The sequence below is a fragment of the Neovison vison genome, chromosome 7 (assembly GCF_020171115.1).
Source record: "Neovison vison isolate M4711 chromosome 7, ASM_NN_V1, whole genome shotgun sequence".
Classification (NCBI taxonomy): domain Eukaryota; kingdom Metazoa; phylum Chordata; class Mammalia; order Carnivora; family Mustelidae; genus Neogale; species Neogale vison.
This window is the reverse complement of record NC_058097.1, coordinates 10826989-10852152: the sequence shown is the minus strand read 5'-3', so window position 1 is coordinate 10852152 and position 25164 is coordinate 10826989. Positions and strand designations below refer to the sequence as shown.

The following is a 25164-nucleotide window of genomic DNA, read 5'->3' as shown; positions in this document are numbered from 1 at the left end:
CTAGTGTTTTCTCCAGAAGGCATGAGTCACTGTTTACAGAAAGAGCCTCTTACCTGCCATTTCACTCCTCCCTTGATACTGACTTTGTTATCCTTCTGATGTCTTTAGAGTTCTGTCTCTTTCTTTAGAAAGACTTAGGATTTCTTCTGTCTTTCTGAGAAAAATTTCAACATCTCACAAAAACAGACTGGTATTCCTCAATATTGTTCTTCCCTCTGAAATCAGGGAGAGCAGCCCATATTTAATGAAGATCAAAATGAAAAAGAAAACATTTCAGATTTCCAGTTTTGAATGGCCGACACCCATATGTTTGACCCAGTTTTCCAGGGAGTAGACAGGATTCTGTGAAATATCTGATATGTCTTTGAATGGCGATCCTCATTAGTCCCAGCCCATTTCTAAAAAAGATAAAAATCAGAGGCATTAAGGGCACTTTGTGCTTCATTCTTTCTCTGACTGCTGACCCCTGTTCATCTAGCCCAGTTCTTTTTATAGTATGCCCAAAGCTCTTGAAATTTCCTGCTCCCTTGGTACACATAGCATACCACACCTTTAAATATCTGTTCTATCAAGCGAAGCAATGAGACTCCCATTTTAATAATATTTTATTTGATACAATTATATTGATGAGATGCATTCTGGTTCCCTTCTTATCTTCCTGATTCCACAAATAAAAAATACTAAGGGAAAATGTTTTATAAGGCATTAATTAATTGGCCTATAATTTGTACGATACATTTGTTAGGTGGACTTCTGTGACTGCACTTAAGGCAGTGTCTCACAAATATACCTTCATAGCTTGGAACTAATTGGATATTGTTGAAAATAAAGGTATTCAATCCCATATTTCATGTGCTTGACAAAATACCAGGTGAAATAGTACAAGCAAATGTTTAAACTTAGAGTTGAAATTTATTGCTTCGCCTAGAATGAACTATTTTTTTTAAATTAAAAGCCACAGTTGTTGCCCAGAACCAAATGGTGCATTTTTAGTGGAGTGTTTTGAACTGAAAGTTGTGATCAATTTTGTACTTTACATTCGATAGATGCTTCTTAAGCTATATGTTCTTCTAAAAGCAAGAGATGGAAACAGAGTAAGTCTCTGCCTGTCTACCCAGTTGCCATTTCAAGGTATCTGCTTATTTCTAAACAAGTTTCTGATGTCATGCACAGGAAAACAAATATCAGAGTTACCCTAGGGTTTCTAGATTTCAGAGGCTGGGCAAGCAAATTATCCATCCATCCACTCAGACTCTCAAAGAGCTCCCCATGAGTTTTCTTGTTCTAGTCAGGATAGTAGGATAAAATCATAACTCCCTGCATTCAGGGAACCAAAACCAAATGGGGAAGACAGAAAGATATGCCTTACAGTATAATGAAAGGCAGACTGTGATACATACTCTGCTTCAGTCTAAATTCCTGATGTAATGCCTTCTGATTTATTTGGTAAACCCTTGCTTACCTCTCATGTGCCTCCTCTCATGTCCTTTGAAGATCAATAAATGACCAGTAATACTACTAGAATTGACAAAAGATGAGTTCTTGTATTTCTTACTGACTTTGAGTTGATAGTTTGGGAATTTATCCCTACAAATTACACTGGGTGAATATGTTCCATGTTAAATGAACCCTGAAATTGCATGCTTTGGGATCCTGGTTATTTTTCAGTTGGCACTGATGATTCAGAGGATTATACCTAAGAAAGAAATGCTAGTTAAATATATTATAAAAATTCTTGGTGAAATAATGTTTACAATCCCCGGATGTGTTTGGTTTCATACAATAACTCTTCCCTGGGTTACACGATTGTTCCTTCAGTCTATTAAAGCATTTCTCACCCTTGTAATTTCTGAGGCCTCTTGGGGTTTCACCTTACCCTGCTCATTTTATTCATTTATTCACTCAACAAATATTTAGCATGCTACCTGTCATTACACATGTCTTCAGCATCAGTGGTTTTGAAATGTTAAAATGGTCACAATCAGTAACTTCTTGCCAACAACTGAGAATGGGAGTTCTGACTCCCAGATACATAATGCTTTTGAAATCATATTTTATGCCTAAGGTTTTGCTTTCCTTTACAGCAGAATGTACAGCCCTGTTCAGGGTGCTGATAGGGTGACCAGTGTCCTTGCAGGCCATGGGCTCATTGCTGTTTTGGCCTAAAGCTCAGCTTTGTCACTTTCTGGTCCCAGAGAAGAGCACAGCACAGTGTGAGAGGCAAGACTTTTGGGTGGTTATAGGCAGAGCACCAGGGAGAGCTATTTCACGAAGGACGAATGGGAGAACCAAGAGGGAAGAGAAGGGACAAGCACACTCCAATGAGAATGAGCCCCACAAAAGCACGGAGCATCTGAAGGCATCATCAGCCATCCAGGACTGGCTGAGGGTGAGGAGTGGCCGCAGAGAAAGCTAAAGAAATAGTCATGAAGCAGTCCTGGGAAGTCCGAAGGATTTTATCTCTAAGGTCATCTTAATATTCTAAGTGTTAGCTGCACGTGTGCGACATTGATTAGATGTGTATTTTGTAACTCTTGGCAGTGTAAAGATGGGATTAACGAGGGAAAGGCAAGGCAATAGCATCTAACCTGGAAACATAGAAAACAGATATTTAGCTGGTGAATTAATCCACATAAGAAGTAATAAGAGCTACGAAATAACCCAGAGAGGGACAGAGGCCATAAGGAGCGGCAGCAGACTTGTCCCGCGTGAGCATGGAAGACTGACAGGACACCCTGACAGACAGAACACAAGAGATACTTCAGAGCAAGGAGAGGTCGATTCCGGCTGGCGGTTTTCACTTTGGTTTTATTATAAATGTGTTTATGTTCCAGAAAGTATAATATGCAGTTCCTGTGTAGCTGCTTTCTTCCCGATGAAGGAATTTTAACTATCTTCATGTTTGTTTCTTTTCTTTTTCCATTCTCTTCTCCAGCCTGCCTACAAAGATCATATTTAAATTTTCTTGAGATTGTGTGTGATATGTATAATGCAGTATTTTACAAAGATTCGTGCCATGGTGGCATACTGAGTAAAATCTTTCCGAGATAAGGCTCATACAGAATACTTTCTGGCGTCACGCATGGCCGCATTTTAATGAAGTCTTTTACTTTTGGCAGGAACCAGAATATATCCTGAATTGAAGGTTTCATGGAGTGTTCTTCTTCCCTGTGACTGATAACTAGGAGGTTTTCTTGTCTCCCTCTCAAATACCTGCCCCTGCCCCACCCACTTGGCTCAGATAGTAGAGATTCAATATTTGCCTCTAATGGTAAGAGGCTAAATGCCTATTCAGGTGGAGTTGTTTAAATACTTTGGGACAAATACATTTTGCCCCGAAGTATATCCATCACTTAATGTGTAAGAAGAGGACACAGATAAAATGGAAGTGCAAAAGTTGATTAAAATTTTACAATATGCTCTTCAAGTTATGTTCAATTTAATTAAATATTTACCCTGTGCTTGCCCTGTTGAAGTGTGTACTAGAAAATAGGCCTGTAAAGATGTATAGACTCTGCTCTCAGAATGGAAGGGGGAGAGAGAGAAGAAAAATGGTACAGTTCATTAGGTGGTGCTAACTGAAACATTTTTGGATATGCCACGTCATTGTGAACTCACTTCTTTTGCTGTATCTAAGGATTTGGAAGCCAGCAGTGAATTCTGTTGAATTGTTGACCATATTTGATATATTCCAAGCACTGAGAAGAGCTGAGGTAACTGCCCTTCCAGGAAGCTTCCATTCTCCAGCGTGTTCTGCGGTGTTACACCATCTCTTGAGGTTTAAAAATCTGTGACAGGAAGCATTTGAGGCTTTGAATGGCCCTCCACCGGCAGCTATTACATTTTAAAAATGTGTCCCTGGACATGTCCAGCTATGAAGAAAAACCCGGAAGGTTTTTACTCGACAGAGTTGTCAAGAAATAACCTTTACTGATGTGTATGTGAACTCAGAGGACTTACTAAAAATGAGAAGGACACTTCTCTTTTAAAAAGTGTTTTAATATTTTAAACATCTGAATTTCAGGGCCAACCAAACCAGCAACTGGTCTTTAGAAAGTTGTTACAATTGATGATGCTATTTAGCTGGTTCTTCTTGGCCATTTAGATTTCAGCATTTGTAATACCCTTATTTAATTTAAATGTTGCTTAAAACCAGCAAACATAGACTCAGAATTCTAATAAGTAAGAATGTGCCCTGCCACTGGAAATGATCTACACTGCAAACAACTTGAGGTATTGAATGAGCTATAATAAAAGATGATTATTTATATTTATTTTTATTCAGAGACCATAATATATTTGATTTATTATGTTGTAGCTCTAAAAAACAAAGGACCTGTTCTTCCAGATGCGCATATTGTGGTTAATTTACAGTGGAAATTAAATCCTTAGTACTAAGGAATGAGGTAGGAAGTTTATAGGAAGATCTTGATTCCAATCCAGGACTTAAACTTCCCTTAACTTAAATGAAATATATATTCTCAGGCTTAGAAGTAGTTAGTTGTTATGTCTTAAGCTTGTCAACATTTACTAGTCAAAAAGAAGCCCCCAAATTTATGATCAATCCATTGATTGGTCAGTGGATAGATACGCTTTCACTGTATTAATGGTTATATGTGAATCCTCCAGCTTGCTGTTGTCAGGTCACTTTCCCCAAGAACTCCAAACAACTTGCCCTCTGTGATTTTGTTTGGCACGTGCAAGCTATAAAGATGTCTGCTTTATATATTTCTTTAATAGTGATATTTGTACTAAAAGACCTGATAAGTCAGATGCTAACCTAGAATCCAGAAGTCACGTGTGCTGTCCTAGCCCCTCCTCTTCCTATCAGATGCCTCATCTTTTTCTGGTAACCCACAGCCAGAAACCCTAGGAGTCATTTTTCTCTGCTACCTTCACCCATCTCTGCGAGTAGTCACGTAGTACTAGCTGTTTGTCTCTCAGTGTCTCTGACCCACCTCTTTTTCTTACTGCCACAGCCAGAAGCATGGGGCCTTTCCAACTACACCGTGGTGTTGAACATATAGACAGGGACGGAAGTATGTGAGCACAGAATTTCAGTGTATTAATTATTGTGTAAGAGTCTTACACAGGGTGCCTCAAGATAAGGAGGGCACTTGAGACTGAGGAGGTCCACCAATGGCTCCTTGTATGGAGGAGATTCTAAGCTGATGGTCTCGCAGTGGCGCAGAGCAATGAACCTGAACAGAACTGCTCGTTTAATCAAAATGTGATCATCACGTTTAACCAAAATGTAATGATCATAGAGCATTGATATGAAGGGTTAATGGGACAAGAGGAAGTAGAGTTAAAGATGAGTTTAGAATAAATGCTCTGGGTTTTATGGAGGGCAATTCGATTATTTAGATGACTGCATTCATGTGTGTAGGGGTAGGGTGGGAGGAGGGACAGTGCTGAGAAGCTGCCAAAGCCTTACTGCTGGCCTCAATTCTCAATCTCCAAGTGGAGAAGTTCATTGGAATGTGAAATTCAGGCAGAAAGCCAATGAGTAAAGTGACCACATCCTGGAAGTCATGGGGACTGCAGCCATATGAAGCTCTCCAAGGGCTCAGCTGCCTGCAGCCATACTGGCCAACTGGGTTGCCAACCAGTTCCAGGACGATCACCCTTTTATAAGGTTTCTCATATGCAGACCCTTGGGAATGGAGCAAAAACCTCGTAGGGATTTTTAATTGCATCTATCACCATATTTTATCTTCAAAAAAGGTTGAATAAACCAACTTTTTGCAAGTGATGTCTAGAGCATCACTGATGCACATTTAAAGAAATGTCACCACAGAGAATGTGTTCCCTTGTCCTTTATACAGAGAACCTCACCTGTGCTGCGTCGTGTCCACTCAGGACAGCATATTCAGTGTTCTTGCCCAAGTAACTTTTCGATGGCTTGGGCAACCAAGTGGGAGAGCTGTACCGGCGACGTAACGTAGTTGTTCAAAGTGAAGGTGCCGAATGGCGCAAAGTCATAAGCCAAAGCCTTCAGCAGGAAGTTTAAATTCCTGACCTTCAAGTCCACATCTAGAAAATGGAGACAGTGTTTTCCTTCCAGGATTCTGGTAAGGATTTGATGTGGCTGGATCATAGCACACGCTACGTATAACTATTCCTGTTCTTAACGTTTTTCTCTAGAGGATGCCAGTTAAAATGTCACTGGTACATTGGCACCGATCTGTTCATCTTAGTAATGCTTTAGCTGCTCTCCAAGAAGATGTCATAGATTAGACGCTATGACATATGTCAGGGAAGAACCCGAGTGATAGGTTGAGAAGATGGCCTTTATACTGGAGAGGTGCGGGTGTGAACAAGTGAACAAATCCTGGGTCAACTCAGAATTTTGTCGGAACTAGTGTGAAAGTGATAACTTCTGTACATGAAGACAAAGTAAAAGCTATACATGATTCTAATTCCAGAGAAGTGTGTGTAGGAAAAGTATATAAACAATTAGCCTGGAAAAAGAGAAAGATTTTGAAAGGCACTGCTAAGTTTTGTGTTGTGCTATGAGAGCTATCAGTTGTAAGTCACAGTCGTCTTGAAAACCAGAATGGCATATCACGGCCACTTGTGATACCTTCAGTATATTCAAAGTTCCAAGGATTATTTTAAGCCTTTTATTTTAAGTTCTAAAGTCAAATGGTGACTCTTAGTATTTTAATATGTTAGTATTTTAAGTTCTAAAGTCAAATGGTGACTATTAGTATCTACTATTATTAGTAGATCATGGTGGGATATGCAAAGGAATGGAAATATGTATTTTCTATTTTTAAGTTATTTCTGATCTATTTCTAATTTGAGACATAGTACGGATACCTAAGATAACATTAACAACTAATAGAATGGTGTTTGCAAATAATATGGGACCTTAGATACACTGAGAGACCAGGAAGTAAACGAGTTCCCAATATTTGCTATATTCCCAGTATTTGCTATATCATGGAGACAGTAGGATGTTGGAAGGGTTACAATAGTTTTAGAAAGAGATGAAAGACCTAGAAGCACAAAGGGTGTGTCCTGCAATCTTGTCTAAGGCTTGGAGTCACATGTTTGTTAGCAGAGTTTACTTCCTTGCACTGGAGGTCGTTGATTGTCTTGCTTGCTCTCAATCTGAATCTGTTCTGAGCACCTAGAGGCGGGTGCTTACCATAACCTGGCAGTTTGCTCCTTCAAGGCTGGTGGGAGCAGTTTCATTCATGCTTCTTGTTTGTGTCTCTGACCTTTAGGACCCTTTGAAGGGCTCTCCTGATTAGGTCATGTCCACCCAGGATAATCTCCTTTTTTAGTAACTAAAAATTAGCTAAATTAGGGATCTTAGTTAATTAACAGCATCTGCAAAATACCTCTTGCTATTTAATGTAATATAATCACAGGAATGATATCCTATTGTATGCACAGATTTTTCCTGCACTCAAGGGGAGAAGGTTATGTGAGGTATCTGTAGCAAGGGGCTGGAATTTTGGGGGCTGTCTTAGAATTCTGCCTTCTGAAGGATTCACACACTTGGCTATCTTTCCAGCAGAGAGCTGCCTGTGCCATAGTGCTACTTATATTAAGGAGCTCAGGGGCTAGAGATATCCAGATGTCCTTGCAGGATCCTGTGGTTCTATAGTGAGGGTGTGGCCTTGTTGGGAAGAGGGAGGTTCCAGAGCTCAGAGAAGCTATCAGCCTCTTCTCTTGCTGAGCAAACTCATATCTGCTCAGCCAGCTTTTAACTAAGCTGTCAAAAGCAGAGTGGGAATGTACCCCAAAGCTAGTCGAGCTTGTCCGTTGCTTGATTATGAAATCAAACACAATAATCTTAACCAATGAAATGGAAATATCCTCCATCTAATTTCATGTTATTACTCAAGGAAGGTTATTGTTTCTAGTTGGCTTAGCACCCTCTCTCCCACCCTTAGTTAGAAATAGCTGTTTATTAAAATTGCTTTACAGCCTCACTTATTAAAAAGCATTTATCTGCAGAAAAACTCCTTATCACTATGCAGCATTTCAGCCTTCATCTTTAAGTGTGATATTTTGAGACACAAATAACAACTCTCAAAATAATTTAGTAATAAAATGGAGTATTTGCTCAGAAATGTCGAAATATCATCTAATATGACTAGAATAGGAATTGAATTGAGGCTTACTCAATTTTCCCTCTAGGAATCAAAGTCTAAAACATCGCAATTTCAGGTTGAAAATATCAGTTAATGGAAATAGCACACACTTAGGAGGTCATCATTGCTGTGAGTTTGTGCACATGTGATCTCGCTGGGCCCAGCGTGAATGCTCCTGAACATTCTAATGACATCATCAAAGGTGTCCAAATGAAAAGATGCCCGTGTTCTCTGAATTCCTTTCCACTTTCCTTGGGAATTGTGGCCACTCAATTTCTGTATTATATGCAGTCTTAAATCCTGTTTCCCTGGAATAATAAATCTAAATCTAAATAAAAGAAAAGAAAATGTATCTAAAGCTTGAGGGATATAAAGAAAAATATGGCCTTTTGGAACATTAAAGATAGTTTCTTCATGGGAAACCAGTACATCACAAGGATGCTTTACTTCCTTTTTTGGGTTAGTAATTCTGTGCCATTTTCTTTTTTATTTTTTTAGAGGGTAGGATGACACTGTGTTTAGCATGTTAAATGCTACCCCCTCTCTCCTTCTCAAGGGAAAATTCCTATAATAAAATTTTGTAAGAGATATCCAGCTAAATTTTATTCATTTCCAACTCTTGGAGTTTTGGATTTATAATAATAAACACTTAGGGCAGCAATCACAAACACTTATATGTACTTATACACCAGGTGCCAGTACTCTTTATATGCTGACTCATTTAATCCTCAGAAACCCCTATTTCCCTTCGTATAATCATGATCCCCATTTAGAGATGGGGGGAGGCAGTTTCAATGAAGCGTTTAAGATCACTTAGTAATTGGAAGAGGCAGGTCTTGAGCTGAGGGAGGATGGCTCCAAAGCTGTACTTGAACTCACTATGCTACACCATGTGCTGGTTTCTGCGTGGGGTGACAGGTACAATGTGATGCTGATCATGTGATCCCAGCAAGTGGAGACCCAGACCACCTCGGAGGTGCCATGATAGATGCCTGTTCAGGTTAGGGACCTTCCAGAAGGGAGTGAGGGGTGGTGGCTCTCAGGAGGAGTAACATATAGTAAAGGGAAGTATGGCTGTGACTTGGAAAGGAAACAGTTGCTCAAAATGCCCCAGCTTTGTGCACTGAGGAGAGGCTTGGGGTAATCTTCCAGTTGGCTTTGGGAATGAACCAGTCTTGTCTGTCTCAAATTGCAGTCATATGTGTGGATTCCATTAACTCTAAGGGCTTACTAAAAATGGGAGTTCTCAACTTTAAAGCAATATATGTGTGTCCCCACATCAGACTCAAAAGTGCATTTTAACAATGAATGGGCAATATTTTGAGGCATAGAATGTGCAAAAAATTTCCTTTCTTGGTTCTACACCTCTAGTTTGGTAACTATGGTAGGCGGAGCAATGGCCTTCCAAGGATGTGCACATCTTAATCCCTGGAATCTTTGACTATGTTACCTTTGTAGGGCATAGAGGATTTTGCAGATGTTATTAGGTTAAGGCTCTTGAGATGGGGAGATTATCCTGGATTTTCCAGGTGGGCTCAAGGTCATCACAAGAATTCTCAAAAGTAGAAGCAGCAAGAGAGTCAGGGAGAGGTGTGATAATCAGAGGCCATATGTAAGGCAATGAATGGGCCTGTAGACGGTGGAAAAGGGAAGCACTCAGATTCTCCCCCAGAGCCTCCAGAAGAAACATCGCCCTGCTGAAACCTTATTTTAGCCCATGAAGTTAAGTCTGAACTTCAGACATCAGAACTGTAAGATAATTAATTTTTGTTGCTTTCAGAGACCACCAAGTTTGTGGCAATTTGTTACATCAGCAACAAACAGCAAACTTCCTACAGCAGCCATTTACTTTCTCTGTCTCTATTCCTGGGCTATGAAAAACAAAGAACTGTCTGCATAATACACTCAAGAATTTTTACATGAACCTATTAGAAAGAAAAAGAAAAAGGAGAAGAAAAAGTTCTGTATAATATATTAAAAACCCATTTTCTTTTATTTATTTATTTATTTATTTATTTTTTAAAAAAGATTTTATTTATTTATTTGACAGACAGAGATCACAAGTAGGCAGAGAGGCAGGCAGAGAGAGAGGAGGAAGAAGCAGGCTCCCTGCCGAGCAGAGAGCCCGATGTGGGACTCGATCCCAGGACTCTGGGATCATGACCTGAGCCGAAGGCAGTGGCTTAACCCACTGAGCCACCCAGGCGCCCCAAAAACCTATTTTCTTTTAAAGAAATGTCTTCATTACCACTTGGCTGTAGTTGTCCTACCATGGATTTAATGTCAGTTTAATCTGCGTCTTACGTTCTGAAATCTATTTGAATTATTTTGAGTTTTATACTATCTAAAGTTTCCCTGTAAGTCCTTTTTAAATCAAGAGTCAGTTCTGAAATTTAGATGTGGTCGTAAAAGGAACTGCTTAAAGTTACGGGTCCTTAATCTCTTCATCACAGTGTCACATGCGGCCATTTTGTCGGGAAAAGTTCATGACGTGTGCAGGGTCTTAGAGCTCTGATATCTCTTTGCTTTGTAATTATTTGTTTTACCTTTTCAACTTTGGTTCGTTTTGTCGTTGGATTTGTAGGTCTCCTTGTCCTAAAATCTGGACTTTAAATAGTTACTATTAAGCCTCTAAAATCAATCAGCCTCTGGCTGTGTTGTCATTAAAAGTTAACTGCCTTCCCATTAATCCATTAATCGTGCAGATTAATTGGGAAAGCGGTTCAAACCAAGGCTCTAACTTGGGACACATAAGCCCGTGTTTGCCTCCAAGTGAAAGTTTATCCCATTAACATCACAGCGTATTAAACAATTATATATATATAATTCACACATGGCGTCTATAGGAGAAAATGTATAGAACCTGAGAGGCTGCTGCAATAATAAATTCTTGACGAGAAAATCACCCCGTGAGTCTGACCACTTCTAGAAAAAATACCGATACTTACTTGTTTTAAATTGCGGCAATATGTTGTTCTTAGATTTAAGCCACTGATGGACAAAGTTAGAAGCTCATGTCTGTCTTTTTTTTTTTTTAAAGAGATTTTATTTATTTATCAGAGAGAGAGAGGGAGAGAGAGCGAGCACAGGCAGACAGAATGGCAGGCAGAGGCAGAGGGAGAAGCAGGCTCCCTGCCGAGCAAGGAGCCCGACGTGGGACTCGATCCCAGGACGCTGGGATCATGACTTGAGCCCAAGGCAGCTGCTCAACCAACTGAGCCACCCAGGCGTCCCGAAGCTCATGTTTGTCTTACTTCATATACCTAAAGATCGTACCCTCAAGTGTTAATTTTCATGCTGAGGTCAAATTTAATACTCAAAGAAGCTAAAGAATTTAGCCGTGGTCTACACTCAGTGGTGTTTAATTGAGTTGAAATGTTATTTTAGATGATGAGGAGAGATGAAATTAGGATCGGCCTATATTTTGTCGCCTGCTCTTCTGAAAAATTGTATTTTATTTAAAACCACTTATATCACTATTCCTTAAAACTTCTACTTTTTCTTGCCAGAATGTTACTGTGTAGTAGCTGCCTCCATACATGGGTGGTTGACTTAGCTGTGGAGGGAAGAAGGGGGTTTGTATGGAACACAAACCACTTTTCAATCTTTAAACCAGCCTGATGAAGCCATAGGAGAAGCAGAAAGACATTGCAGAAGGAACAAAACTCTCCATTGGATAGGGATTAATCTGGAAGTCTGTTTTATTGGTTTCTGAGCTAGCGTGGTACTGGCTGCACTACTCCCCAGACGAAGGAAGTCGGAGTGTGACCTGGAATGGGGCACAGTCACAGGAGAGTCCTAGCTCTCCCCCATGTGATTCCATTCTGCAGCCAGGATGCATTACTGAAGGCGTCGGTTCCCCCTTCAGTTCCAGAGACAACCTGGAGGTGATCCATGTATTTATTTTTTTTTTAAATCTGTATCTGTTTTATTTTATTTTATTTTTTAATTTCTTTTCAGCATAACAGTATTCATTGTTTTTGCACCACACCCAGTGCTCCATGCAATCCGTGCCCTCTCTAATACCCACCACCTGGTTCCCCCAACCTCCTACCCTCTGCCCCTTCAAAACCCTCAGATGGTTTTTCAGAGTCCATAGTCTTATCTGGAGGAGGATGGTGCTTTTCAGATATACCTGGGTCTTCTGGAAGTTCTTAGGATGAACTTCTGGGGCTTTTCTTTGATGTGCTGAGCGAATTTCTGAGATGATTACAATTGTGCAGATGAGTCTGCAGAGTTGGGAAGAACTTATTATCATGGCAGTAAAGGAAGACCCTGAGAAGAGGCAAAAGCTAATGGTTCTGAGTTCACTATCACAAGGGAGTCAGCCATCATCACTTGTGTTGGACAGAGACTCAGAGGCAGGCATGATGGAGGGAAAGCTTTCTACCTGGAGGTATGCTCGGGTTGGAGGCTGCTGACATAGGGAAGCAGAAAGCAGGCTGAGCAGAAACAGGACATCCTATGTGATTTATCAGGTGTGTGTATTTGGTTCCTTCTATAATTGGTAGAGATATATAAATCTCTACTAAATACATTTACCCAGTACTAAGTTGAAAGCAGAGGTAAAAATTAGCAAAATTCCCAGTTATTAGCCAAGTCCTGGCTGTTTGGGGCCAGTCGATACAGGGATTATTATTTGGCTTTTTGGGCTTGTTACTGTAGATAGTAGGTTGGCTTCCTGGGCTGCTTGCAGTAGGTTATAGGTCAGAGTTGTATTTTTGTATATCATCTGGCCATTGCCCTTTTGTATACCTATTCTCTAGTTGCGCAAGAGTCAGAGGTGCCTGAGGGACTGGATCCTGTGCCATGCCAGGGTGGGGAGATGGGACTACCCCTGCAATCTTGGAACTAGGCCTGAACAATTTGTAGAACTAACTTAGCCTGGGCTTATGGTAAAAGAACAATATTATTGTCTAATTTTTTGGATGAGGTCTTGGCTTGTACACAGTATTTTTTATATAGGCTAGCACAATTCCTTAATTTTTTAGATTAATTGATGATTCCTAATTTCAACTAATGACAATTTCAATAAATAGATTAGAATAAGACATTTTGTTCAAGGAAATGGATTTCTTGACGAGAAGGCCATTCCTTAATCCTGATTCTGTCAGTGGAATATTTGGACTAGATCTTTCTGAGAAGACTGGGATTCTGTTGTTTCTAAAGCTCCTTGTCTAAGATCTCAACCTGCCTCGAGTTGTATGGGAATTTTAAAATATTTTAAGTATGGGAGTGCCTGGGTGGCTCAGCTGGTTAAGTGTCTGACTCTTGATCTCCACTCAGGTCTTGATCTCAGAGTTGTGAATTCAAGTCCCACTTTGGTTAAAAAAAAAAAAAATTAAGTATGTTTGCTCTCTATCCTATCCTGTCCCATTATATCCTATCCTATTCAATTCAGTCCTATCCTTCTCCAATGCATAGTCCTCTGGGAAACATGATTTACTAGCAGACATGCAGTGATTTTGGCAGGACTCCAAATAACAGAGAAAGTGGTTTTACTCAGTGACAACTTAGCTCAATGCTGCTGCAAATCAGACCTTTGTTTTGGTCAAGTATATTTAAGATTACCAATACTTGTTTCAATAGTATACTCACTCAGAATAGGAGTTCTGTAACTTTGGGTAAATTATTTAACCATGGTATACCTTTTTCTTCAGTTGTCCGATGGAGTTAATACTATCAAGTAATACAGACTATTTGTCAGGATCAAATGAGTTAATACATGTGAAGCACTGAGAACATAAGCAGCTAATAACATATACCCATTATCTTAGTACAGGTAGTATTACACAGAGATTAAGAAAATTGAATTACTTTTATTAAAAACTGAACAGCTTTTACTTACTTATGAGAATTATGCATTAAAGCCGTTAGTAAAATAAAATTAAATTACTTTCAATCGAGCTATATTAAAATACTTTCACTGTAGCTTGCATCTTTATTTGTAAGAGGCTATTGAGTTTTTTATATACACAATTTGCCAGAGATCTAATTTATCATTGTCTTTTAATGACCATGGTAAGTTTTTCTCTCAAGTGAAGAATAAATGGTGACTTTTCTGAGATATTGACCCAAAAGCTGTAGGTTTGTGTATCTTTGTGTGTGTGTGTGTATATGTGAAAATGTCTCAATATAAATTAGGTTAATATGGATATTCTAACATAATTCATTAAAATTATCTTCTACATGTAATCAGGGTATAGAATTTTTTTTAACAAAAATAGATTAAAAACTATAGTTTCACATTTCTGAGTGTATCAAGGCTAATGTGGAAATTCTAATATGACTTTCAGAAAGGTTGAATAAAAAGTAACAATTTTGGAAAAACACAGAGTAGAGAGTCACGTTCATTTCTTCCTCTAAAAAAAAAGGCTTAATTAACCAAACATGTCCTACTGCGGTTTTGAATAGTACAAGCCTTCCCCCTTAATGACTGTATTTTTTTTAAGATTTTATTTTTATTTATTTGACAGACAGAGATCAAAAGTAGGCAGAGAGGCAGGAAGAGAGAGAGGGAGAAGCAGGGTTCCCGCTGAGCAGAGAGCCCGATGCGGGACTCGATCCCAGGACCCTGGGAGGGCAGAGGCCATAACCCATTGAGCCACCCAGCGCCCAATGACTGTATTTTTAAATTTCATTAGCCGCTGGACTCTTAATGAGCTCCTGCCCTTTGACCTAGATGTACCCCCCGCCTGATCCCTCCGATCATAGAGATGTCAGGCTGTACTCGGTCCACATCTGGTTCCTGCAGGGAGTTGGGGCAGTGCAGTTGGCTACTCACCTGTGGCCGCTGAGCTGGGTGAGGGTGGGACGGGGTGGGAGCTGAGTCCCCAGCATGCACTGCGGGCAGCCCAAAGCCCGGGTGGAAGTTGTGATAACTCCTGTTCTGCCCACTAGCCCCTAGGAGGAAAGAGGATGCAGGCCAAAGCTCTCTTGCTGGGAGGTAGACAGCCCAGTCTGTCCCGCGTGCGGGTGGTGAGGGGTGCAAAGAGCAGCCCCGGGGCCAGGGAGATCTCAGTCTCCCTGGGCCTATCCCAACAGGTGGGGAGGGCAGCGAAACAGTTCCATCCTGCTCCTGTCATTCGGAAGCCTTCCTTCTCAGTGTCAAAACACAGATCGAGAGGAGTTGGGGGCTAGGACCTCCACACCAAGGCAAAGCAAGGGCTGTAGAGAAAAAGAATGGGCAGCACATATGCCAATGATGGGCCAGAAGCAGAGGTGAGTGGCCTGCAGCACTGGGGGAGAAGTGGGCTGGGGTAAGAGCCCCAGCCTGGGCAGCACATCTGCTCACAGCAGCAGGAAGGGTCCGCAGAGGTCGAAGGGATGGTCCCAAACTGCCCCCTCGACAGTTAGCACAGGTGCTCCCTGCTTGATGACTTGTGCGGTGGGCAGTCCTTTGGAGACTTACAGGGATGGGTGTGAAGGCCCTGCACTGTACACTGTGTATTTATGTTTGCAAATGTGTACATTATATATGTAACACATGTATTGTATATATAATATATAATGTGTATATATTTATAATAATATAATGATATATAATATGTATAACCTATAGCATATTCAGACATGTAAATACATGTGTACTAATGCATATGCAACTTTAAATCTACAAAATATTTACACATATAAATACATATTTTTATACATTTATATATACATATAATGTATAAATCACATAATGTATATGTATATTCTGGTTTGTGTAAATTCATGTTTATGTATATGTATACATGTATGTATTCTTTTTTTAATGACACATTTATATGTATATGTGTTCATATAAAATATATTCATATATATTTATGAGGATGGCATACAGTGAATACCATCACTTATAATTTAATAGCCAACTTAGCATTTATACAGCCTTTCTACACATTATAAATGTACATGTATACATTATGATATATGTATATGTATGTACATATATGTATTAAATTATCTATATATTATACACACATATTATACACACATATATGTACACATTTGTGCATGTACAAACATACTATGTGCACACTGTAATACATACATACTATTATGTGCATAAAATAAATGTACATATATATATACATCTCTGATGTAGGGACCAGGATGTTCATGATCTGACATAGCATTTTGTTTAAAAATAATACAGTTATGTTTCTGAACTGACTTAGTATGTTATTTCAGATTTGATTGCTCCTTGCTTAAATACTTACATATTTATGCACTCTGAACAATGATCATATGCTCTCTGAGAAGCTGTAAATTATTAATCATGAAAATTTGAGGAAGCCAAGAGTTCTAGAAGAGAGATTAGTCCAGAGAAGTCTAGTTCACTGGGTTGTTTTTCTAGAGTCTAGGATAGGGTTTCTCAGCTACTGCACTATTGACATTTGGGACTGGATAATTCTTTGTCTTGGAGGGTTGCCCTGTGCACTATAGGATGATGGCAGCACCCCTGTCCTCCACCCACTAGATTCTAGAATTTCCCCAAGCTGTGATGACTAGAGTGTTTCCAGATGTTGCTAACTGTCCCCTGGGGTGTTAAGTCACCTTCAGTTGTGGTTCACAGCTTTGCAGTCTAGAACGTGTATTTCACTGCATTTACTGGTGCAATCAGAGAAAACTTGTTTTCTGAATTCAGTTCACAGGAGACTGATGTTTAATCCATAATTCCATTTTCTTAAGGTCTAGAGGGAACTATTTCTTTTACTCCAGACTTGTTATTGCCATCTGAAACCTCCCTCCCTTGTTTCAAGACTGTTGAAGATCAATAGTTTTACAGTTTATTTATTATTTTATAGTTTTTTGGTAATAAGTTGCTTGGCACATCTGGAATAAGAGTAATATGACTTTTTTTTTTAAAAAGATTTTATTTATTTATTTGACAGAGAGATCACAAGTAGGCAGAGAGGCAGGCAGAGAGAGAGGGGGAAGCAGGCTCCCTGCTGAGCAAAGAGCCCGACGTGGGGCTCCATCCCAGGACCCTGAGATCATGACCCGAGCCAAAGGCTGACGTTTAACCCACTGAGCCACCCAGGCACCCCAATAATACAACTTCTTGAGAGACAGTTGTTTATGTCATAATGGTATCTGATGAAATTCCTATATTCCAAATCTAAAGAAATAGTTGTAGTTATGTCGTTCTTACATCCTGGATGCTAGGCCCCAGCTAACTTTTTAGACATCGTGGTTCCACTACAGTGAGACAAGCAAATTAACCAAAGTCTGTATGTCATTTACCTCATCTGTGAGTAATATTGGTATCTCAAAGAGGAGAGAGAGTGATAGGGATTAATAACTTCGTGAAATTGTTAAGTTCTTAGCATAGAATATTCACTGAATGTCTGTTTGTTATTATTAGTTTTATGCAAAAATAACTTTAGAATATTTTATTGCTAAATAAGCACACAGTAGTTCATGGGGGAAATATGTATGCGCCTGGTAAAACATAGTAAGGTCATGTAGTCACCTCTCAGACCATTACTGGAACTTTACCAAATACCAGAAGCCTCCCTGACCCATTTCCCGTATCCCATGTCTTTTCCCCCATAAATGAAATCACACCCATTCTCTTATTTTAATCCCACCATAAGCTAAAAATAGAACAGTATTGATTCTCAGTTTATAATGGCAAAAACAAATGAGCAGTAAATATATGCCCTCAAGAGTGATTGCACTGGAGAGGCATTTTACATCTGAAACGTCGATTTGAATCTGCATAATTGATTGTGAATTGCAGTTAAACACCCTTTTTTGGTCACACTTACACCTGAATACTAATAATGATTCAAAAATGACGGTACTTCTGGTCAATACACGCCGGCGCATGCCCTCTCCCCGTAGAGATCATGCACTTGTTTGCACGTGCAGACGCACACATGGCCCTTTCCACAGTAAGTTGCTCATGGTTGGGCATAATCAGAACTCCCTCTGTCACCCCATGGATTATGTGTCTCTTTATGTCTGTCCTCCTTCATACTTGAATTACCACCAGATGGACAGGGTCAGTACTTAGGCCAATCAGTAGACATGCAGGGACTGTGGGCCAGTTACCAAGTCTGGCCTAAGAGTTAGCTGAAGAACTTCAGGTGTGCAGTAAGAAAAAGTGGGCTCTAAATGAAAATGAGATGATCTTAAAAAGTGAAATGTTATCTCAGGCAAATTCTTCTGAAAGACATGCTGATGTTAAGTTGGCATTCCTTATCTCTTATACTCGAGACATTTAGCTTTAAAGAAAAACATTTCCAATAGCAGGATTGCAAAAATATTGTAGTTTGAATACTAAAGCAATGAAACTACTAATGACTTTAAAAATAACTGTTCAGGCAGAATAAGCTTCATAAAATTTCAAATGAATCTAGATAATTCCTAGATTAATTTAAATGAAATTGTTTACTGTTAATTTAAAAATTAGGACAATAACCTTGCATGATTTTTAATTACCAATTATGTTAATTCTAAATATGAAAAATATTTTTTCTGATTAGAGTAAAAAATGGCAACAACTTAATAATTGTATAAAATAAAATACAAATATATAAAGATTGACTATATTGAAGAACTAACTGAATAAAATAAGTGTATATGGATATTGTGGTCACCATGAGATTATTCTTATCCCTTCCCTCTTTCTTGGTGCCTTATTTTAAATTTTGTGTGTGGTACACATAAAAGCATAGATGATAGGGGTGCCTGGGTGGCTCAGTGGGTTAAAGCCTCTGCCTTTGGCTCAGGTCATGATCCCAGGGTCCTGGGATAAAGCCCCACATGGGGCTCTCTCTGCTCAGCAGGGAGCCTGCTTGCCCCTCTTTCTCTGCCTGCCTCGCTGCCTACTTGTGATCTCTCTCTCTCTCTCTCTATTCAAATAAATAAATAATAACCTAAAAAAAAGCATAGATGATAGACAGATGTGTGCTTTCATATATATCCTTATGTGCATGTTGATGTATACATACATGTATATACACACACAATAGACACATTACCTTCCTCCAGAAGTAACCACTATCCTGGATTTTATGCTTTTCATTTGTTTTTTTAAATAGTTTTTTAAAATTCACATGTATTCCTAAACAACATATCGCTTAGCTTTGCTTATTTTAAAGATACTTAAAACTATCAAGTATGTCTTATATGGTCTCTTATAATTTGATTTTTTTCACTAAAAATTTTGTGTCTAAATATCCAACCATATCTTTGGTGTGCCTTAGTGTGTTTTCTTTGTACTGATGCAGATTACTCCACTGTGATGAGTACTACAATTCATTGATCTGTTCTTTGGTCATTGGCTGTTTGAGTTGTGAACGATTCTTTTCTATTATGAGCGGTGTTGCTGGAAACTGCATGTCTCCTGGTGCACAATGCTAGATTTTCTCTAGGTCAATGTTTGCCAGCTTTTCTCTTCTCATAGGACAGAGAAAATACTAGTACTTGTATCACATCCTTGGGTTAGAAAGGCAAACTCCTCGAGACCAGCGCTTCGTCCTAGGGATACTGTGCCCAGGATGGCATATATATCAGGGGAATTGGAGGAGCGTCGGGGTACGGAAAGTTCAAATGCACAAGCTAATGACAAATTGTTTTTTTAAGTAGGTGCTCAAGTTTACCCTCCCACTAGCAGCCTGTTAGAGCTTCTCTTGGCCCACATTCTGCAGATGATCTGGTGTTGTCAAAATCCTCAAATCTTGAGAATATACTGTCTGTAAAATAGTATCTAACTGTAATCTTGATTTACACTTCTTTTTACTGATGAGTTAGATCATCAGTTTATATACGTTCTGTTCTGTGAGCTTTCCGCTCTTCCCTTGTGCTGTTTTTCCAAGTGTGTTTTCTAACTGATTTAAAGGTAGTTTTTCTTTCTCTCTGTCTCTCTTTTTTTAAAAAAGATTTATTTATTTTAGAGAGAGTGTGTGTGTGTGAGTTGGGGGTCAGGTAGAGGGAAAGAATCTTCAGGCAGAGTCTCTGCTGGGCATGGAGCCTAACCCAGGGCTTGATCTCGTAAGCCATGAGACCAGGACCTGAGCTGAAACCAAGACTCAGACGCTCAACCAACTGAGCCACCCAGGCAACCCCATTTATCTTTATTTTATTTTATTTTCCTTAATTTGGCATACTAATCATAGGCTGTTTTGCACGCACTTTTCACAGATGATGTTTCTCTTTATGTGTCTTTTGGCAACCATAATTTCTTAATTTTAATATAGTTTAATTTATAAATCTTTCCTCCTATACATTTTTTATAAATTCAGTATACTGACTAGGTATTTTTGTTTCTTGCTTTTGGTAAACCTTTTTTCCACTTCAAGATATTATAATTTCTGTGGAAATTTTTCTTCCCTATTTTCCTATTCTCTTGTCTTTAAATTCTTTTTTCTTTTCTTACTGAACTTGATAGACCTCGAATGGAAAATTGCATATAAGCAATGGGCATGTTGTTCGAGATCCTGGTACTTTTTTGTTTGTTTGTTTGTTTGGCCTGTTGGATCCAAGAAAGCTGTCAGCGCTGTACTAACCTGAATGTGGATTTTCCTTTTTGGTAGATGATTGTGATGAGCCTCTGGTGTCCACCTTGTCTCAGGCATCATTCAGCAGTTCGTCCGAACTTTCTAGCAGTCATGGTGCTGGATTTGCAAGACTAAATCGAAGAGATGGTAAGTCTGCTTTTTCCCTTCTGATCGGTTCATGATGAATCTCATTAATTTTCTATTCTCTTATAATAAAATCATTACAAGTGATATATTGTGAAAGGAAGTTCATTTCTCAATCAGCAAATGGCTGGAACTCATGGGAAATAAAGGGCCTGTAGGACTGGTTCTGGAATGGTCAAGGGTCACATCCTATTTTAAAATCCTCTATCATTTCAGCACCAGAAGAACCGAATTCCTTCAGTATGGTGAGCTTCATTTATCTCTTATAAAATAAACCTTTCCACAACAATATACAATCATTATGTATATAGTAGCCATGAAAATTTAATTGACCCTCTATTTCAAGTTACATAGGAAGCTCACAAGAAGAGGTAATTTTCAAAGATGCTAGTTATTTAAAAATAAGAATCCCACAGTTTGTTTCATTCTCAATATAGGTGACACGATTTTCTTTCCTGTGGAGGAAAGAGAACTTAATAAGTTTTGTGCTCCTATAGGAATACTCAGTTCATACTGTTGACAATCTCTTAGGTAGGTTGTGTTTGATTTCTTGACTATGTTTAAAGGAAGGTGTGGATAATTAAAAGGCAACTTGCTATTGAAGTAAGAGAGAATTTCAAAACTCTGCACACTTAGAGACAGCATCATCGTGGCCCCTTTCCATAATACACTAAGGCAAAAGCCATCTGCATTTACATTCTATGGAAGGAGGGTTGGCAATCCTAACACAGAAAACATTTTTAGCAACCATGAAAAAAGAGACGCCGACATCATATATTATTGAAACCGCGATTTGCTCATTTATTATCCCCTTCTCGCTGCCATATGTCAGCCACTTCTCATTTTTCTCCTTGGTGTTATCCTTGGTGCTATTGTAATGCTTGAGCACAATGAACATTGGACATAACAAATGGATCATACGTGTGTCTGTCTGTCTGTTTGTGTTTTGCCATCTGGTACACATGAGAAATATCTGATACTTTAGCATGACTTTAAATTTAAGTTTATTTTAAAATGATATCTTCTCTTATTTAAGACAATCACTTATGTGTATTTCTGGGTGTGAAAGCATCAGTGGGAGAGCAAACACGGAGATCCTTGTATCAGATGGGGAATTTGAAGAGCTTTGAATACATTTGCGTAGACCCTGCTTGTCTGTTACATTTATTTGCCTTGTAGTGAGGGTTAATGGTCACAGTGGACTCTCTCTCCCTATTAGCAGTTCTGAATTTTTGACTGACCAAAGGCAAGTGAGCTCTCCTAGCCTCTCTGGAGACCAGTCCAGCCCCTGCCCCCACAGTTCTCCTAGCGGGAATGCTGACATCACTGATCTTACAATGAGCCTTTCCTCTTATAGTCCTTTTCAAAGTAGGGCAGGCTTTTACATTTACCACAGCTCCATTTGAATAAGAAGAGCTTTCTTAGAATCTGGCCCATGGAAGGGTACAAAATTTAATTTAACTATTTATCGTTGTTTTGTTTGTTGAAATTTAATAAATCCCACAAAATATATATGTTATTAATTGGATCAGGTCATATTTTACATTTATTTATAGACTCATCAGAAGTCTTCATGAGTGAGACTCATTTTCATTCTTAATTCGTTTCTATGGCTCTTGGTGAACCACAATATCAAACTTCATGAATCTCATTTGCATGTTAATGAAATGGAGAAACAAAACAGGATCATTTTAATTATCTTTTGCTGGTTGTCAACCTACTTGATTACATTTTTTCTTTTTTATTTAGTTTTTCTTTTTTTCTTTCCTCTTAATTACATCAAGTGTTTACAAAGGAATGTCAGATTTTGAGTGATTTATTAAAGGCTATATATTATTTCTACTATCTACATTTCTTGTAGTTTATTTATTTATTTATTTATTTATTTTTAAAGATTTTATTTGTGTGAGAGAGAGAGAGAGAGAGCATGAGTGGGGTGCAGGGAATGAAAGAAGCCGGCTCCCTGCTTAAGCGGGCTCCCTGCTCATCAGGGAACCCGGCATAGGACTTGATCCCAGGACCCTGAGATCATGACCCAAGCCAAAGGCAGTCGCTTAACTGACGGAGCCACCCAGGCGCCCCTCCTTGCAGTGTATTTAGACTGTGGAAGGGTGTTTCGTCAAGTCAGGAGGTCATGTATAAATAAACCAAATCAACAAATAAAGGTCAAAGTGTCCCAGAAACACAGAAAGAGTGACCTCTCTCTTGTGGAATCTAGAAATCTTAAAGCCAAAGAAAGACATACGAGAAACAAAGAATCAGGCTCGTCCAGCTGCTGTTCTCTCTCTGCGAGCTAAACGCCTTGGTTAACTGTGGACGTAACAAGGCTCCATTATTCCCGTGCTGGAGAAGGAGACCAGGAAAAGATACTGTTGAACACAATGAGTTACCAGGAGGGAGGAAGAAAAATGAACCTTTCAAAGGAATATTAATTAAATTCTACCAGTTGAATACTATTGTGGGTTGAGTTGTGTCCTCCAAAAGGATGTATTCAAGTTCTCACAGATACTTACCCACGAGTCTCTCTTTGGACATCGGGTCTCCACAGTGTGATCAAGTTACAGTTGTATGGGATTAGGTCATTCTGGCTTTGGATCCGGGAGCTCCAGATCAGGCCTTCTAAGGAGAACGAGATTTGGAGACACACAGAGACGAAGAGACCAAGAGAAGAAGGCCATGTGGAAATGGGAGATGTGGAAACGGAAGCAGAAATTGGAACGATATGGCCGCAAACCAAGATAAGAGTGTATTGCTAGTCACTGCCAGACGCTAGGAGGAGGCCGGGAAGGAGTCTTTTCTAAAGCTCCAGAAGAAGGAGCATAGACCTGCTGACACCATGATTTTGGACTTCCAGCCTCCAAAACTGTGAGAAAATAAGTTCTGTTGTTTTAAGCTGCCCAGTTTGTGATATTCAGTGTTAGCAGCCTGGGCAGCGAGTACCAGTGCCGTTGAGCAAATGACTTCTTTTCCATACTTGTTTGTACTGGGAGGATGACTCTCAACTTGAACCTGGAAGATTTCATAGCTCAGAGGACTGTAATCCAGATGTAACGGTAAATAACACAGACAAACAAAAAGCCATCACTGCTAATACTGGCTACATAATGGAATTCAGCCACTCTCTGCCTTTATATAATACCATATTGTTACAGTTTCAGTGTAGTTTGAATTATGATGGGCACCTAAAGTTACTGCTGTCAATGTCAAGTTCAAACAGGCTCTAGTGCACCATTTGATAGTCCAAGTGTGTTCTTAGGACAGAATATAAGGAAGCCACTTAAGTAGAACTGTTCTTCATGCTGCAGTGTAATCCAAATGACAATTTGTATTTTCATGTGCTTGGGAAACCTAGGAAATGGTTTATTGCAAACTGATATAGTTGTGTGTACACGTAAAATAGTAAAGTAGTAAATAAAGTTATTATGCACAGCAAAAATAAAATACTTACAGGTATGAGTGCAAACATATATACGTGCATGTGTTTATTTATATAGCAGATTGCTTCCATAACCGAAAAATATGGTAAGTTTTCTCTCATCTATTCTGTAAGATCAAAATATATCCTATTTTGCTAGAAAGTTGAATGTTTGTCTCTATTTTCCCACTGTCAGTTTTTTTTTAACTGCAGCTAAACCCTTCTACTCGAAATGCTTACAGAGCAGTGTTTCCCCATGCCTATAGAATTTGCTGTTAAAATCAAGCATCTATCTGTAGAGAAATTAGCATATTTGGTTAATTGACAGAACTCTCATTTTTCAGATGTACTTCTAATGAGAATAATTATGATATTCTATACAGGGTTATTTGGTGATTTTTACTGCCCTAAATTACTGTGCTTGTTCGCATACAACTATCATGCCTAAATTAAAACCCAAAAGAAAAATCCCCAAGGTAGGCATGATGCATGTCAGTGCTGAAAAGGACAGATAAGGTGAATGTTTCCTGCTGTTAAACAGATTGCATAAAATCTTTTATAATTATCACATTTTTTAAAAGATAACAATAATGCACTTAATAACAAATGCTTTCTTTATGAGGAAAAGAATAGGAGATGAATTTTGCACAGAACTGGAAAGACTCAAGCCTAAGGAAAGGGGAGCCTCATTGGCGCAGTGGGTGTGGGTCAGGAGTGTGCCTGAGAGGTCCCCAGGACAAGAGATGGGGTGGACAAGCTTCCTGACTGAAAAGAATACGGATTTGGGGCATTGGGGATGGCCTTTTCTTGTATGTGTTAGGGAACAAAGATGCCAGCAATTTATTTGCTTCTGTATTCTGTTTCCCCATTAAACCCAGAATCTGATGTGCCTAAGTAAGCCCTTGGCACCTGAGTAATTATCAAATTGCAAGGGGCGTACACCTTTATGCTGATTTGGGCTGTGAGTACATGACTTCTCACCAGCTCTGGCTGATGCCTC

The 25164-nt window shown here is 39.2% G+C and overlaps 1 protein-coding gene across 2 annotated transcripts in view; it reads left to right on the top strand.

Moving 5' to 3' along the window:
• CNTNAP4 (contactin associated protein family member 4) overlaps positions 1–25164 on the top strand; it is a 238368-nt gene that overhangs the window by 14850 nt on the left and 198354 nt on the right. For both annotated transcript variants that reach the window (XM_044255693.1, XM_044255692.1), the window contains exon 2: positions 20642–20752. In XM_044255693.1, the coding sequence (XP_044111628.1) occupies positions 20642–20752 (111 nt within the window). The remainder of the gene's footprint in view (positions 1–20641; positions 20753–25164) is intronic.